This window comes from Nicotiana tomentosiformis, chromosome 5 (genome assembly GCF_000390325.3).
Source record: "Nicotiana tomentosiformis chromosome 5, ASM39032v3, whole genome shotgun sequence".
Taxonomy (NCBI): Eukaryota; Viridiplantae; Streptophyta; class Magnoliopsida; order Solanales; family Solanaceae; genus Nicotiana; species Nicotiana tomentosiformis.
In genome coordinates this window covers 32,925,602-32,944,381 of record NC_090816.1, presented here as the reverse complement: position 1 = coordinate 32,944,381, position 18,780 = coordinate 32,925,602, and the positions used below count along the sequence as shown (strand labels likewise).

Here is an 18,780-nt window from a genome sequence, read left to right as displayed (position 1 = left end):
CACTCCCGATGATGCTGATGAGGAACAAGTCGTTGACGCAGTAAGTGTCTTGCAAGAACAATAGGCGCTCATTCTAGGTCACCTCACGCGATAGGATAAGGTTATGATGGAGTTGAATCATGCACTGTCAGGAGCTTCAAATAATGCAAACAAATGAGATCTGATTCCTCCCGGGGTCACGAATCAAACGACGCAGAGGGTCGACAACAACACTCCCACGGGTGAAATTGGCTCCCATTGGGCAGGGGGAACGGATCCGGCCTCAACAACGAGAATGATCTTTCAAGAATAAATTTTTACGGTTTATAAGGGAAGTGAATGCCCACATGGACCAGATCCCGGGCGCGCCACCAGCGCTGAAAGGTCCAGACTCGAAAAAGTATACACAGTTGCCATACAATCCAAGGGCGGCACCAGAGTTAATCCCGAAGCGGTTCAAAAGGCCTGAAGTGCGAAAGTATGACGGAACTTCAGACCCCCAGGAGCATATTATCACCTACACAATGGCGGTAAAGGGAAATGATTTAGCGCCTTACGAAATTGAATCTTTGTTGCTAAAGAAATTTGAAGAAACCCTCACGAGGGGAGCCTTGACGTGGTATTCATTATTACATGAGCTTTCCATAGACTCCTTTGAAATGCTCGCGGATTCTTTCATCAAGGCTTATGCTAAGGCTAGAAAAGTACAGGACCGAAAGGCTGACATATTTAGGATTGCACAAGGAGAATCCGAGCTGCTATGGGAGTTCGTTACCCAATTCTAGATGGGGAGAATGTTGCTCCTAGCTGTCCCAGATGAATGCGCGGCTAAATCATTCACCAAGTGATTTAATCCCAGGAGTTTAGACGCTTCCTGAAATTGAAGGAAAACCTACTCGAGTTTCAAGAAATGACCTGGACGGATGTCCACACCCGGTACGAATTAAAAATAAGGATTGAAGATGATCTAGTTGATTTTCCATCGTCGACCAAAGGACGAGAAAAATCAAAGGATGATTATGACACGGACAGACGGACTTCGAGGGGCCGAATTTTGCCCTACGAATGGACCAAAGGACGCAGTAAAGGTTTCAGAACAGCGGATAGGTTTGCTGTTGAAAGGAGGACTGATCGTGGTCCGCACAATCGATCAATGCATGATAAAGAAGTGTCAGGATTGCGGGATCCTTCTTACCCCAAGTTATCGGAATACAACTTCAACGCCAATATAGTGGAGTTGGTATTGGCCATGAGAAACATCAAAGAAGCACGGTTCCCAAAATCAATAAGATCTAATCCCAGCTAGAGGGATCCCAATTTGTGGTGTGAAAACCATGGGACGAATGGCCACCGGAAAGGGGACTGTTGACACCTCCAGGAAGAAGTGGCAACATTATTTAAGAATGGTCACCTCAAAGAATTCTTGAGTGACTGAGCTAAGAACAATTATATTCGTAACCGGGACAACGCGGAACCCTCAAAAGAAGGAAAAGATCCCCCGCATCAAACAATCAACATGATCTTCGGAGGGAATGAGATTAACGGGGTAACATTTTCAATAGCAAAAAAGACGAAAGTATCAATAACGCATAGCAAAAAGCTTCGGGAACACGCAGACGGATTATTGCTACCACACAATGACACACTGGTAATTTTTTTAAATGTTCTAGATTTTATGATTAAACGTTTTCTAGTGGATCCAGGAAGTTCAGCTAATATCATACAATGGAGAGTATTGGAGCAAGCTAAACTCACCATAAGTATTACTCCGGCCAAAGCTCCTCGCCGGATTCACCCTCGCAAGTGTGACAACCCGGGAAGAAATTTTATTACTCACGAACACTGAAGGAGTAATGAAAACAACTATTTTCAAAGTAGTAGATGGTGATATGGTATACAACATCATCTGGGAAGGCCATGGTTACACAAGATGAAAGTTGTACCATAAATGTATCATCAATTGTTGAAGTTTCCAACGCCCGAAGGAATTAAGCAAATGAGGGGTGATCAAACGGTAGCAAGGGAGATGAATGCAACTTCGGCCTCCAGTAGAAAAGGAAAGGAACATGTGGCATAGCAATTACAGGTACCGGTACCTACTCCCTAACTAGATGAAGTTAGACCGGGGGCAGAGGCATCGAAATATTTTCATGTGCCGAGATATTTCCAAGTTCCAGAAGACACCGATGCAACGAAGTTCACAACGGAAGAGCTGGAGCAAGTGGCATTGTTCGAAGAGTTCCTAGAAAGGAAATTCCATTTGGGGACAAGACTGCACCCGGAACTCAGGTCCGACTTTATTAAATTTCTTAAATCTAACGCTGATTATTTTGCATGGTCGCATGAGGATATGACAGGCATCCCAACAGAGGTAGTCATACACAAGTTAATCTTGGATCCCAGCATACCTCCGGTAAGACAAAAGAAATGCCTAATTGCCGAAGCCAGGAATAAATTCGTCAAAGAAGAGGTAACCCGCTTACTTAATATCAGTTTGATCCGAGAGGTAAGATATCCAGACTGGCTAGCCAATGTAGTAGTAGTTCCTAAGAATAATAATAAGTTTCGCATGTGTGTAGATTATAGATATCTTAACATGACGTGCCCGAAAGACTTATCCCTACTGCCAAACTTTGATTCAAATGATTGATGACACAGCCGGGCATGAGTTAATGAGTTTTCTCGATGCTTATTCCGGGTACAACCAAATTAATATGAACTCGGAGGATCAGGAAAACACCTCGTTTATAACGAATTTCATTATATATTGCTACAGTGTGATGCCCTTCGAGTTGAAAAATATCAGAGCCATTTATCAACGGCTCATGAACAAGATGTTTGAAAATCAAATAGGAAAAACTATGGAAGTTTATATAGATGATATTCTTGTTAAGTCTTTAAATGCAGGTGATCATCTTAAACATCTGTAAGAAACTTTCGACATCTGAAGGAAGCATATTATGAAACTTAATCCCGAGAAATGCGCATTCAGGGTCAACTCTGGTACGTTTTTGGGATTTCTTGTATCGTAAAGGGGAATTGAGGTAAACCCCGATCAGATCAAGGCCATAGAATCCCGTACCAACTATCAAACGTGAAGGAAGTCTAAAGGCTTACGAAGAGATTGGAAGCTTTGAGCAAGTTCATTTCCCAATCATCAGAAAAGTGTCATCGTTTCTTCGCTCTGCTCAAAAAGAAAAATAATTTTGAATGGACCCTGGAGTGCCAACAGGTTTTGAGGGGTTTAAATAAATACTTGTCAAGTCCTCCATTGCTTTCAAAACCAAAAGAAGGTGAAACGTCGCTGGTTTATCTCGCGGTCGGAAGTTGCGGTAAGTGCGGTTTTAGTCCAAGAGAATGAAGGTATGCAATCACCCATTTATTATGTTAGTAAAATTTTAACGGAAGCAAAAACTCGTTACCCACATTTGGAAAAACTAGCCTTAGCTCTCGTAGTCCTTATTCGGAAGCTAGGCCCCTACTTCTAATGCCACCCGATTGTCATGGTGACTACTTTCCCTTTGCAGAACATCCTCTATAAACCTTAGCTCTCGGGTAAATTGGCCAAATGGGCCGTTGTAATGAGTGAATTCGACATAGAATATAAACCAAGGACTGCAATTAAGTCGTAAGTCTTAGCTGACTTCGTGGCCGATTTCAGTCCGGAATTATTTCCTCTGGCAACCAAGAAGGCAGTAATGGTGTCGTAATTGACATCAGGGGTTTGGATCTTATTCATGGACGAAGCTTCCAACGTAAAATGGTCCGGGCTTGGTATAATCTTAATCACTTCTTTGGGGGAAACCCTAAGGAAAGCCATCAGGACGGCCCATTTAACTAACAACGAAGCAGAGTATGAAGCTTTGATTGCAGGGCTCGAATTGGCCTAGGGACTTGACTCTGAGGTCATCGAAATCAAATGCGACTCACAACTGGTGGTAAATCAGGTCTACGGGATCTTCGCGACCAAAGATTAGCGTATGCAATAGTACGTGGTAAAGGCTCAGGCTTTGTTGGTATGATTTCGGGAGTGGTCAATTACTCAAATCCCAAGGGAAGATAACGCAGAAGCAGACGCATTAGAAAACCTTAGATCATCGATGAAAATAAAGGGATTGGAGTCCGGGATGGTAGTACAACTAATGAACTCAGTCCTGGATAAAAATGGTTACTATGAGGTAAATTCAACTAATTTGGTCTGTGATTGGAGGAATGAAATCATCGATTATCTCTAACACAGGAAGCTACCTGCAGACCCCAAACTATCCCGGGTGATGTGCGCCAAAGCAGCACGATATAGCTTCAAGAGAGGCCAATTGTATAGAAAATCTTTTCAAGGCCCGCTGGACCGATGCTTAAGGGCATCCGAACAAAACTATGTCATGAGAGAGGTTCACGAAAGGATATGCGGTAACTACTCGGGCGCAGATTCCTTAGTACTAAAATTGGTAAGGGCAGGATATTATTGGCCCCGCATGGAACAAGACGCCAAAGACTTCGTACGAAAATGTGATAAGTGCCGGTGCATAAACCGGCAGAACTCTTACATTCGGTTCTGTCTCCTTGGACGTTCACGAAATGGGGGATGGACATCGTTTGACCATTGCCACCGGCTCCCGGAAAGGTAAGATATCTTTTAATTTTGACTGACTATTTTTCTAAGTGGGTGGAAGTAGGTCCTTATCAGAAGCTCGAAAAAAGCGAAGTGGTGGATTTCTTGTGGGAAAATATAATTTACAGATTCATAATACCAAAAGAAATAGCATGCAACATTAGGCCATAGTTTATCGGCGCAAAAATTACAAAGTTCTTCCAAGATTTAAAAATAAATAGGATCACATCTTTACCCTATCATCCAAGCGCAAATGGTCAAGCGGATCGGCGAACAAAGTGATTATTCAAAACCTCAAGAAAATATTGGAAGCATCAAAGGGTAACTAGCCCGAGGAATTACCCAGAGTTCTATACCGAACTATGGCCAAGTCAAGCACATGGGAAACCATTTTTTCCCTTATGTATGGTGCAGAAGCTGTAAACCCGGTGGAAGTAGGGGAACCCACCTTGAGATATTTCCAGGCAGATAAAGAATTGAATAATGAAGCAATATTAGTCAACTTGGAGCTGCTCGATGAATGCAGGTACTTGGCGCATGTAAGAATGGTAGCTCAAAAGTAGAGAATGGAGCGGTGGAAGTAGGGGAACCCACCTTGAGATATTTCTAGGCAGATGAAGAATCGAACAATGAAGCAATGTTAGTCAACTTGGAACTGCTCGATGAACGCAGGACTTGGCACATGTAAGAATGGTAGCTCAAAAGCAGAGAATGGAGCGGTATTATAATTGAAGAGCCAACCTCCATTATATAAAAGTATGAAAATTGGTCCTAAGGAAAGTAACTCAAAACATACGGGATCTCAACACGGGGAAGCTAGGTCAAACGTGGGAAGTCCCCTACCGGGTTTCAGCTACCACCGGGAAAGGTTCATACGAGTTGGAAAACCAAAATGCAAAAACGTTGCTCAGCAATTGGAATGTGGCACACCTTAAAAGATATTGTTGTCGATGGACATCATCCGATAAAAAAGTAGGTGCTACACTCTTTTTTTCTTCGTTCAATTTTTTTCCAATTGGGTTTTTTGACAAGGTTTTTAACGAGGCAGCAATAGAAAGCATACTATGAAGACAGCAGCAATAAGACTTTTAATAGCAAGGCACTCAAGCAAGGATCCACTCAGAGATGGTTAGATAATCTTTTGCTCTATAGAAAATTCCCACCTGGAAGTTAAGTTTTCTATTGAGCAAAGGTTACCTGGTCGTTCACGAGCACAAACCACTAGAGGTTTGTTAGATAGTCCTTCGCTCGATAGCACAAATTCCTAAGGGGAATTAAAGTGTGTTACCAAGTTAAGGATTATCTAGCAATGCATTAGTGGAATCTTTGAAGATATAAGACTTCCAGTGTTCCAATTTGCACTCTTCACATTCGAACACTTGGTGGAATGATATGAGGATAAGGCAACAATGACTGCCATGCTGACTAGGAAACGAAAAAACGGAAGTATAATTGCATCATCAGGAAAACGAACTGCACGACCATGACTTGTCGTTCTAAGAATTTAAACCTCATATGGCGGCATAAGGCCCTGAGAAGCTTCTTATTATGTGTACTGACTTGTGTGAGTGGTTGAATTCAGTTACCGGATGATTCAAAGTGATTTGGGACACTTGGTCCCTAAAAAGGAAGGTTAAGTCTTAGGATTTTAACCGTAGTTAGAACCGTGTGAAGCCAACTCCGGAATGGAGTTTCGTCGGTTCTGTTAGCTCCGTATGATAATTTTAGACTTAGGAGCGTGTCCGAAAAATTATTTTGAGGTCCGTAGTGGAATTAAGCTGGAAATGGCGAAACTTAAATTTTTGAAAAGTTTGACCGGGGTTTGACTTTTTGATATCGGGATTGGAATTCGATTTTGGAAGTGGGAGTAAGTCCGTAATATTGAATGTGACTTGTGTGCAAAATTTAAAGTCATTCCGAATTGATTTGATTTGTTTCGGCTCAAGATATAGAATTTGAAATTTCAAAGTTCATTAGGCTTGAATTGGGGTATGACTCGTGGTTTTCGAGTTGTTTGAGGTGATTTGAAGGTTCGACTAAGTTTGTATGATGTTTTGGGACTTGATGGTATGTTTGGTTGAGGTCTCGGGGGGCTCGGGTGAGTTACGGGATGGTTTCAGACCATTTCTCCTTGTTTTGCAACTGCTGGAACTGATATCTGGTATTGTTCTTCGCGAACGCGAAGGGTCTCACGCGTTCGCGAAGAAGGATTTTGGATGGCTGGGATTTACCCATCACGAATGCGATGAGGAAGACGCGAACGCGAAGAAGGAGATAAGGAAAGCCTACACGAACGCGAAGAGGAAAGGGAGTTGGGGGCCTGCCTGGCGTTAAGCCTTCGCGAACGCGACTCGTGTCTCGCGAACGCAAAGCTATGGTCGCGAACGCGAAGAAGGCCTATCTGGGCAGAATTAAAAGTCCAAAAAATGGGGGTTTGACTTTATAACTCAAAATCAAATTTGGAGCTCGGTAGAAGGTGATTTTCGGAGAAATTCTTGCGTGGGTGTTTGGGATATGTGATTCTTATCCAGTTTTGATTAATTTTCATGATTATGTCTTTGAATCCATCATTTAATTCAGATTTAATGGAGGAAAAATCAAAATTTTTGTAAAATCTTACAAAAAAAAAATTTAAGATTTGGAAGTCGAATTTTTATTGGAATTCGATAAAATTGGTATGGTTAAACTCGTATCGGAATGGGTGTTCGGATTTCATAAAAATTATGTCGGGTTCCGAGAGGCGAGTCCCGCGTTGACCTTTGTTGACTTTTTGGAATCAATTTTTAAGTCGACGTATTATTATCCGAAATTGCTTCCGACGAATTTTAATGGAGTTATACAATTAATTTGGATAGATATGAACTATCCGGAGGTCAATTCAAGCAAGAAGGCTATTTTGTAATATCGGCCTAACTTCAAAAAGGTAAGTGTCTTACTTAACCTCGAGTGAGGGGAAATACCCCTTAGGCATTGAGTATTATGTGCAAATTGTATAATTAAAAACCATGTACGTGAGGTGACGAGTGCGTACTTGGTTTATATGTGCAGATTTCATTGATTTAAAATCCTTATACGCCCATATGTATTAAGTTGGAAATTATTGGCTCTTATTAAATCCTCTATTTGTCATGCCTAGATCCTTGTTTGTTGAAATTAATTTTATATGATGATTTGGTGTGATTGCCACCTTGAATTTATGTGAAATATTATTTTGTTGAGTCGTTCTCTCACGAATATTTTGTTAAGATTTTGTGCACATTAGGGTCGAGCCATGAGTTCTTTATTGTGAAAAATAATGTATTATCGATTTCTGTGGCAAATTGTAATATTTGGGAACTTGATGTGCAATTTGTGATATGTTGTAAGATTTGAGCACTTGATGTGCAATTTGTGATATGTTGTAAGATTTGAGCATTTGATGTGCAATTTGTGATATGTTGTAAGATTTGAGCACTTGATGTGCAATTTGTGATATGTTGTATGATTTGAGCATTTGATGTGCAATCTGTGATAAGTTGTAAGATTTGAGAACTTGATGTGCAATTTATGAAATATTATAATATTTGGGTACTTGAGGTGCAATTTGTATTATGCTGTGATATTTGGGCACTAAAAGTGCGATTTGTGAAATATTGTGATATTGATACGCATGCGGTGAGATAAGGGTGGCTTGAAATGTGTGGCTAGTAGGGGAACTACTAGAAGTCATGCGATGATATAAGGTCAGGGTGTTGAAACACATGCGATGAGATAAGGGTGGCTTGAAATGCGTGGCTAATAAGGGAACTACTAGAAGTCATGCGGTGTGATAAGGGTGGCTTAAAAACGTGGGATGCTATTTCGGGAAAAATGATTTCTTTAAAATTTAAATGTGAAGGCTCCCGCGGTGATATAAGAAAATGAGATATTTTAAATTTATTTATGAGTTGGGACTATGAGGCGGCACCTCGGGAGTGCCCTTTTGTTGATATTCTCTATGGCTGCACTTGCCTTTGGTTACTTTAATTTTTTTCGAAATTTGTAAATTCTTATGTTTTCCGTGATGTATTATTTCACCTAATATTAATTATTTTTTATTTCTTGAGGTATTGTTTTGACCTCGACTTTTTCGTACAAGACTTTGAGGATTTGTATTTTTGGGTTGTATTTGTTTTGATGATTGAGTTGTTTTAAATAAAGGAAATATTCTAATATGTTTTAATTTAATAAATTTTTATATCCAAATCAGTAGTTGATCTGATGTTTCATTTTATTTGAAATGTTATTTTCTCCACCCAAATGATTCTAAAATAAATTTATTCATTTATTGATTTCTTACTTGATTTAAAGATTTTAACCTTACTTTATTCAAAAATAAATTGATCATGTGGATCTTATATACATTGAGGATATTGGCACGTGAGTTGTCCGTGCAGTTGAGATATGAATTGAGGGCACGAGGTGCCGGGGAAATAGGTTAATTTAATTATGGGCACGAGGTGCCGTAAAAACATGAAAAATGGGATGAGACGCGTGTTTACGAAAAATATGAAACTGAGCTGAGACCCGTATTTTTATGATTTTGAAATGAGGTGTCGCATGGTGACTTTTAATTGAAAGAATTATATTCAAAATATTTATTTGGAAGGATTTTTATTCAAAAGAATTATATGAAAGATATTTTTTTAAGGAAATTATATTTGAAGATATTTATTGAAAGAATTTTATATTCGAAAGATGGTTATTTGAGGAAATTATATTTGAAAGAGAATTATTTGGAAGAATTATATGTGAAAGACATTTACTTGAAGGACTTGATTTAATTGGGTGTAATTGTACTTATTAATTATTGGGTGATATTAATGGTATTCTTGTTGTCTACTGTGCATATCACTGGTTGTTTCATGTTGCTCTATTGTTATTTGTTTCATATTATTTTGTATATTATATTGCACAGGTTATTAGACTAGTGAGTGTCTTGACTGTACCTCGTCTCTACACCATTGAGGTTAGTCTTGATACTTACTGGGTACCGACCGTGGCGTACTCATACTACACTTATGCACATTTTTGTGCAGAGCCAGGTATTGGAAATATCGGACTTGAGCAGAGTTAAAGCGGGATCGTAAGGATTCAAGGTAAAGCTGCTTGGCCGTCGCGTTCCTTTGGAGTCTTTTCATTTCACTGTACTGCTAATTTGTAATAAAACAATATTGTATATTCGGTCCTCTTGATCATTCTATATATTCAGTTAGAGTTCGTGACTCAGTACTACCAGTCTTGGAAGGTTGTGTATTGTAATTATTTTAGCTGTTAGTTTTGATTACTTAAAAAAATGGCTTCAAAAATGTATTAGAAATATGCTTACCTAGTCTTTGAGACTAGGTGCCATCACGACGCTTGTGCTAGTAGATTAGCTGAGCAGACATCCGCACATACTGCTAGGGCTGCAAGAGGCCGGGGCCAAGGTAGAGGCCGAGGTAGAGGTCGAGGAAGGGCACGTGCTGCGACTAGAGCACATGTCAGAACAACAGTTGATGAGCCGCCAGTAGCTCCAGTTGGGGGACAGGTACCAGAAGCACCTGTCGTTACCCCCGGACTTCAGGAAACTTTAGCACAGTTCTTGAGTATGTTTGGTACATTAACCCAGGCGGGATTGATCTCTGTTATACCAAAATATTCCGCAAAGTGGGAGAGTAGCTCAGACTCCTGTCACAACTCCAGAGCAGCAGGTTCACGTTGGTCAGGTTTCGGGTATAGTATCGGTACAACCTGTTATTCCGTATCGGCCTGAGGTCAGGCCCGAGGCATCAGAAGAAAAACAAAAGAGACTTGAAAGGTTTAAGAAATATGATCCACTAACTTTCAGTGGCACAACTACAGAGGATGCCCAAGGATTTCTGGAAAATTATCACTGGATTCTCCGTACCATGGGTATTGTGGGAGTGAGCGGAGTTGCCTTTACTATAGTTCAATTGTTAGGCGCAGCGTATCGGTGGTGTAAAATCTATGAAGAAGGAAGATCACTCGATGCCGCACCACCAACGTGGACTCAATTTTCGGAAATGTTCTTGAAAGAGTTTGTTCCCCAGACTCTCAGAGATGAGTGGCGCACAGAGTTTGAACGGTTACGTCAGGGCACTATGACAGTGTCAGAATATGCTATCAAGTTCAGTGAGCTAGCCCGTCATGCACCTATGTTGGTTCCTACAATCAGGGATCGGTTTCGCAGATTCATTAAGGGGCTTGAATATGATATTAAAATATGCATGGCTCTAGAATTGCAAACTGATACTCCATTTCAACAAGTAGTGGAGATTGCAAGGAAGATTGAGGGTGTTTTAGGCGAGGAAAGGGAGTCTAAGGATGCCAAAAGGTCTCGAAGATCTGGAGGGTTCAGTGGGTTTTACTCTTCAGCTAGAACCCATTATCGCGGAGACTCGAGCAGTCGGTCAGCTCAGTCCGCATACCAGATTACTCGGAGTGCTCCAGTTTACAGTGCACCACCGATACGAGATTCTTACAGTGGTTATTCCAGTTATCCGGCACAGACTCAGTACGAGCAGTCGCGGCCTCAGAGGGGTTGTTATGAGTGTGTTGATACTAGGTATATCATTAGAGATTGTCCCAGACTTAGGAGGGGTGGATTTCATCATAACACTCCAGCTACAAGCTTTATTCCAGTCGATACTCTACGTGCACAGTCAGCTAGAGGTGGAGGGTAGGCAGATAGTGGGCGCCTAAGAGGTGGAGGCCCGACCCGTTGATTTAATCACTATGATTTGGCTGAGGCCAATACACCAGATGGTGTCGTTACATGTACGATCCTGATTTTTATTATAAAAGAATAGTTTCCTTAATTTGATTCGGTTTTGAATATTGAGGTGAGTCCTCCTATTATGCTCCACTTATGGGTGAGCTTCGTAAATTGGTGACCCACTTATATGTTTATCCCTGTTGGGAGATTTAAAGATATGAAACCGTGTCTGTCATTTTATTTTGTACACCATTGAGGGCTATAAGTCCAAAAATAATTTTTATTATTCATTACAGTGGGTTTAATGTGTTTCAGAATAATTGATTCCAATTTTTATGAATTATATGCCCTACCGGTATGAGGGTTCATTATGTGTTGTGAAAACTGTCTACGAAATTTATTGAAAAGAAGAAAGAAAGAAAATTGAAATTTCAGTTGGCACAATGTGCAAAATACTTGTGATTCGGAGTTGAGGACGAGATCCTCGCATTTTTTTATATGATGTTAAATATTTAAACCGGGCTGCAAGCCGCGATGGAAGTTATAAAAGGACGAGGTCCTTGTTGTGAAATATTTATGAGTTTAAAATTTTTCCTTTGTGAAATTTAATTTGTACAATAATATTAATAGGGAGTCATGCCTGTTAGGCTTATTTGATAATTCTTTTTTATTTTATGTGCATATTCAGCCATTTTCGTGCTGTAAACATTGAGTTTTAACCTATAAGATGAGTGCCCAGATGACATTAAATGTGACTCGTTAAATCGGGCAAATAGTTATGAGGTCTTCATGCCTCACATTATGTTGTCAGTGTTGTGAAAAATTTGAAACGAGGTACTGGTTAATATGAGATTAATTGATGATGCTGGAATTAATTATGAACAGCTTTTAAGACCTGAGATATGGTGATGAGCATACATATGATGTACTTCATGTCCAGATATCATAATGATAATGCAATGCTTGTAATACTGATATCAGTGTTACTAATATATACCTTGTGGATGTGTTGTTAGGAGTCGTTTTGGTGTTACTTTGGCAGGTGGATAGGCCTATTTACAGGGGAGACTCTGCCGAAATCTTTTGAAAAATTTGGGAGTTAGAAAAATATGGGAGATTGATATTTGTGAAAGAAGAGATAAATTATGTTATGTGTTTGGGGACGAATGATCCTAAGCGGGGTAGAATGTAACACCCCAGAAAACTTTTAAAGTACTTCAACACTATCAAGAAAGTTGATGTGTGCGTAGGCACGAGTTTCTAAAGCCAGTTGAGACTAATATCGTGCGTTGATGAAAAATCGGACTTTCCGAAAATGTTTGGAGTGTAAGAAATGGGTCTTAAGGTTCACAAATATGGATAAAAGAAATAATCTCAAATGAGATGGTGTTGCCGGACTTATTTCCATTGCAGTAACGTGGGACCAACTGTGAGAATATGTGTAAAAGTAAAAATTATCAATTCGGTAACCTCAAAATAATTATTAGCACGTTCGAGGACGAACGTTTGTTTAAAAGGTGGAGAATGTAATGACCTGACTTGTCATTTTAAGAATTAAAGCCTCGTCCGGCAGCATAAGGCCTTGAGCAGCTTCTTATAATGTGTATTGACTTGCATGCATGGTTGAATTCAGTTATCGGATGATTCAAAGTGATTTGGAACACTTGGTCCCTAAAAAGGAAGCTTAAGTCTTAAGATTTTAACCGTAGTCAGAATCGTGTGTAGACGACTCCGGAATGGAGTTCCGTCGGTTTCATTAGCTCCGTATGATTATTTTGGTCTTAGGATCGTGTCCGGAATATTATTTGGAAGTCCATAGTGGAATTAAGCGAGAAATGGCGAAACTCAAAATTTTGGAAAATTTGATCGGGGGGTTGACATTTTGATATTGGGGTCGGAATCCGATTCCGGAAGTGGGAGTAGGTCCGTAATGTCGAATGTGACTTGTGTGCAAAATTTGAAGTCATTCCGAATTGATTTGATGTGTTTCGGCACAAGATATAGAATTTGAAATTTCAAAGTTCATTAGGCATTAATTGGGGTATGACTCGTGGTTTTCGAGTTGTTTGAGGTGATTTTAAGGTTCGACTAAGTTCGTATGATGTTTTGGGACTTGATGGTATGTTTGTTTGAGGTCCCGGGTGGCTCGGGAGAGTTCCGGGATGGTTTCGGACCATTTCTCCTTGTTTTGCAACTGCTGGAACTGATATCTGGTATTGTTCTTCGCGAACGCGAAGGGTCTCACGCGTTCGCGAAGAAGGATTTTGGATGGCTGGGATTTGCCCATCGCGAACGCGATGAAGAAGACGCAAACACGAAGAAGGAGATGAGGAAAGCCTACGCGAACGCGGGTGGTCAGACGTGAACGCGAAAAGGAAAGGGAATTGTGGGCCTGCCTGGCATTAAGCCTTCGCGAACCCGACTCGTGTCTCGCGAACGCGAAGGGCAGAGGTCGGAAGGCTTCGCGAACGCGATGAGGATATCGCGAATGCGAAGAATGGAATCTAGACAACACATTTTTGTGCTTCGCAAACGCGAACGCAAACGCGAACGCGAAGAAGGCCAATCAGGGCAGAATTAAAAGTCCCAAAAATGGGGGTTTGAGTTCATAACTCAAAATCAAATTTGGAGCTCGGTAGAAGGCGATTTTTGGAGAGATTCTTGCGTGGGTGTTTGGGGTAAGTGATTCTTATCCAGTTTTGATTAATTTCCATGAATATGTCAATGAATCTATCATTTAATTCGGATTTAGTGGAGGAAAAATCAAGATTTTTGTAAAATCTTCCAAAAACGAAAATTTAAGATTTAGAAGTCGAGTTTTTAATGGAATTCGATAAAATTGGTATGGTTGAACTCGTATCGGAATGGGTGTTCGGATTTAATAAAAATTATGTCGGGTTCTGAGAGGCGAGTCCCGCATTGACTTTTGTTGACTTTTTGGAATAAATTTTTTAGTCGACGTATTATTATCCGGAATTGTTTCCGACGCATTTTAATGGAATTATACAATTAATTTGGATAGATTTGAGCTGTCAGGAGGTCAATTCAAGCAAGAAGGCTATTTTGGAATATCGGCCTAACTTCAAAAAGGTAAGTGTCTTGCTTAACCTCGAGTGGAGAAAATACCCCTTAGGCATTGAGTATTATGTGTAAATTGTGTAATTGAAAGCCATGTACGCGAGGTGACTAGTACGTACTTGGTTTATATGTGCAGATTTCATTGATTTAAAATCCTTATATGCCCTTATGTATTAAGTTGGAAATTATTGGCTCTTATTAAATCCTCTATTTGTCATGCCTAGATCCTTGTTTGTTGAAATTGGTTTTATATGATGATTTGGTGTGATTGCCACCTTGAATTTATGTGAAATATTATTTTGTTGAGTTGTTCACTCCCGGATATTTTGTTAAGATTTTGTGCACATTAGGGTCAAGCCATGGGCTCCTTATTGTGAAAAATAATGTATTGTCGATTTCTGTGGCAAGTTGTAATATTTGGGCACTTGATGTGAAAATTGTGATATGTTGTAAGATTTGAGCACTTGATGTGCAATTTGTGATATGTTGTAAGATTTAAGCACTTGATGTGCAATTTGTGATATGTTGTAAGATTTGAGCATTTGATGTACAATCTGTGATAAGTTGTAAGATTTGAGCACTTGATGTGCAATTTATGAAATGTTGTAATATTTGGTCGCTTGAGGTGCAAGTTATATTATGCTGTGATATTTGGGCACTTGAGGTGCTATTTTTGAAATATTGTGATACTGATACGCCTGGGGTGAGATAAGGGTGGCTTGAAACGTGTGGCTAGTAGGGGAACTACTAGAAGTCATGCGGTGATATAAGGTAAGGGTGTTGAAATGCATGCGGTGAGATAAGGGTGGCTTGAAACGCATGGCTAGTAGGGGAACTACTAGAAGTCATGTGGTGTGATAAGGCTGGCTTAAAAAAGCGGGATGCTATATCTGGAAAAATAATTTCTTTAAAATTTAAATGTGAAGGCTCCAGCGGTGATATAAGGAAATGAGATATTTTGAATTTATTTATGAGTTGGGACTACGAGGCGGTACCTCGGGAGTGCCCTTTTGTTGATATTATCTATGGCTGCACTTGCCTTTGGTTACTTTAATTTTTTTCGAAATTTGTAAATTTTTTGTGCTTTCCGTGATGTATTATTTCACCTAATATTAAATGTTTTATTTCTTAAGGTATTCTGTTGACCTCGACTTTTTCGTACGAGACTTTGAGAATTTGTATTTTTGGGTTGTATTTGTTTTGATGATTGAGTTGTTTTAAATAAAAGAAATATTCTAATATGTTTTAATTTAATAAATTTTTATATCCAAATCAGTAGTTGATCTGATGTTTCATTTTATTTGAAATGTTATTTTCTCCACCCAAATGATTCTAAAATAAATTCATTCATTTATTGATTTTTTACTTGATTTAAAGATTTTAACCTTACGTTATTCAAAAATAAATTGATCATGTGGATCTTATATACATTGAGGATATTGGCACGTGAGTTGTCCGTGCAGTTGAGATATGAACTGAGGGCATGAGGTGCCGGGAAAATAGGTTAATTTAATTATGGGAACGAGGTGCTGTGGAAACATGAAAAATGGGATGAGACTCATGTTTACGAAAAATATGAAACTGGGCTGAGACCCGTATTTTTAGGATTTTGAAATGAGGTGTCACATAGTGACTTTTAATTGAAAGAATTATATTCAAAATATTTATTTGGAAGGATTTTTATTCAAAAGAATTATATGAAAGATATTTATTTAAGGAAATTATATTTGAAGATATTTATTGAAAGAATTTTATATTCGAAAGATATTTATTTGAGGAAATTATATTTGAAAGAGAATTATTTGGAAGAATTATATGTGAAAGACATTTACTTGAAGGACTTGATTTAATTGGGTGTAATTATACTTATTAATTATTGGGTGATATTAATGGTATTCTTGTTGTCTGTTGTGCATATCACTGGTTGTTTCATGTTGCTCTATTGTTATTTGTTTCATATTATTTTATATATTATATTGCACAGGTTATTAGACTAGTGAGTGTCTTGACTGTACCTCGTCTCTACTCCATTGAGGTTAGTCTTGATACTTACTGGGTACCGACCGTGGCATACTCATACTACACTTCTCCACATTTTTGTGTAGAGCCAGGTATTGGAAATATCGGATTTGAGTAGAGTTAAAGCGGGATCGTAAGGATTCAAGGTAAAGTTGTTTGGTCGTCGCAGTCCCTTGGAGTCTTTTAAGTCGGACTAGATGCCATCAGGACGCCTGTGCTATAGGATTAGCTGAGCAGACATCCGCACATACTGCTAAGGCTGCAAGAGGCCGGGGCCAAGGTAGAGGCTGAGGTAGAGGTCGAGGAAGGGCACATGTTGCGACTAGAGCACCTGTCAGAACAACAGTTGATGAGCCGCCAGTAGCTCCAGTTGGGGGACAGGTAACAGAAGCACCTGTTGTTACCCCCGGACTTCAGGAGACTTTAGCACATTTCTTGAGTATGTTTGGTACATTAACTCAGGCGGGATTGATCTTTGTTACACAAAATATTCCGTAGATTGGGAGAATAGCTCAGACTCCTGTCACAACTCCAGAGCAGCAGGTTCACGTGGATTAGGATCTGGGAATAGTACCGGTACAACCTGTTATTCTGAATCGGCCTGAGGTCATGCCCGAGGCATCAGAAGAAGAACAAAAGAGACTTGAAAGGTTTAAGAAATATGATCCACTAAATTTCAGTGGCACAACTATAGAGGATGCCCAAGGATTTCTGGAAAATTATCACCATATTCTCCGCACCATGGGTATTGTAGGAGTGAGCGAAGTTGTCTTTAATACAGTACAACTGTCAGGCGCAGCGTATCGGTGGTGGAAAATCTATGAAGAAGGAAGATCAGCCGATGCCGCACTACCAAGTTGGGCTCAATTTTCAGAAATGTTCTTGAAAGAGTTTGTTCCCCAGACTCTCAGAGATGAGTGGCATACAGAGTTTGAACGGTTGCGTCAGGGCACTATGATAGTGTCAGAATATGCTATCAGGTTCAGTGAGCTAGCCCATCATGCACCTATGTTGGTTCCTACAATCAGGGATCGGGTCCGCAGATTCATTGAGGGGCTCCAATATGATATTAAAATATGCATGGCTCGAGAATTGCAAACTGATACTCTGTTTCAATAAGTAGTGGAGATTGCAAGGAAGATTGAGGGTGTTTTAGGCAAGGAAAGGTAGTCTAAGGAGGCCAAAAGATCTCGAAGATCTGGAGGGTTCAGTGGGTTTTACTCTTCAGCTAGAACCCATTATAGCGGAGACTCGAGCAATCAGTCAGCTCAGTCTGCACATCAGATTACTCGGAGTGTTCGAGTTTACAGTGCACCACCGACACGAGATTGTTACAGTGGTTATTCCAGTTATCCAGCACAGACTCAGTACGAGCAGTCGCGACCTTAGAGGGGTTGTTTTGAGTGTGTTGATACTAGGCATATCATTAGAGATTGTCCCAGACTTCGGAAGGGTGGATTTCATCATAACACTCCAACTACAAGCGTTATTCCAGTCGATACTCCACGTGCACAGTCAGCTAGAGGTGGAGGGCAGGCGGGTAGTGGGCGCCTAAGAGGTGGAGGCCCGACCCGTTGATTTAATCACTATGATTTGGCTGAGGCCAAGACACCAGATGGTGTCGTTACATGTACGATCCTAATTTTTATTATAAAAGAATATTTTCCTTAATTTGATTCGGTTTTGAATATTGAGGTAAGTCCTCCTATTATTCTCCACTTATGGGTGAGCTTCGTAAATTGGTGACCCACTTATATGTTTATCCCTGTTGGGATATTTAAAGATGTGAACCCGTGTCTGTCATTTTATTTTTGTACACCATTGAGGGCTATAAGTCCAAAAGTAATTTTATTATTCATTACAGTGGGTTTAATAAGTTTCGGAATAATTGATTCTAATTTTTATGAATTATATGCCCTACCGGTATGAGGGTTCATTATGTGTTGTGAAAACTGTCTACGAAATTTATTGAAAAGAAGAAAGAAAGGAAATTGAAATTTTAGTTGGCACAAGGTGCAAAATACTTATGATTCGGAGTTGAGGACGAGATCCTCGCATTTTTTTATATGATGTGAAATATTTAAACCGGGCTGTAATGCGCGATGGAAGTTATAAAAGGATGAGGTCCTTGTGGTGAAATATTTATGAGTTTAAAATTCTCCCTTTGTGAAATTTTATTTGTACAATAATATTAATAGGGAGTCATGCCTGTTAGGCTTATTTGAGGACACGTGCTACTTGATTAGCGGAGCAGACATCCGCACATACTGCTAGGGCTGCAAGAGGTCAGGGCCAAGGTAGAGGTCGAGGAAGGGCACGTGCTGCGACTAGAGCACCTGTCAGAACAACAATTGAT

At 39.9% G+C, this 18,780-nt stretch overlaps 2 protein-coding genes across 2 annotated transcripts; both read left to right on the top strand.

The window, feature by feature from the left end:
* Positions 1-326: 326 nt before the first annotated feature.
* On the top strand, positions 327-764 carry LOC138892129 (uncharacterized). Its single transcript, XM_070175825.1, has one exon. It carries the CDS (start codon positions 327-329, stop codon positions 762-764), a length of 438 nt encoding a protein of 145 aa, XP_070031926.1.
* A 16,269-nt stretch (positions 765-17,033) lies between these two features.
* On the top strand, positions 17,034-17,594 carry LOC138892128 (uncharacterized). Its single transcript, XM_070175824.1, has 2 exons — positions 17,034-17,409; positions 17,548-17,594. The coding sequence occupies exons 1-2, from the start codon at positions 17,034-17,036 to the stop codon at positions 17,592-17,594; spliced, it is 423 nt and encodes a 140-aa protein (XP_070031925.1).
* Positions 17,595-18,780: the final 1,186 nt, after the last annotated feature.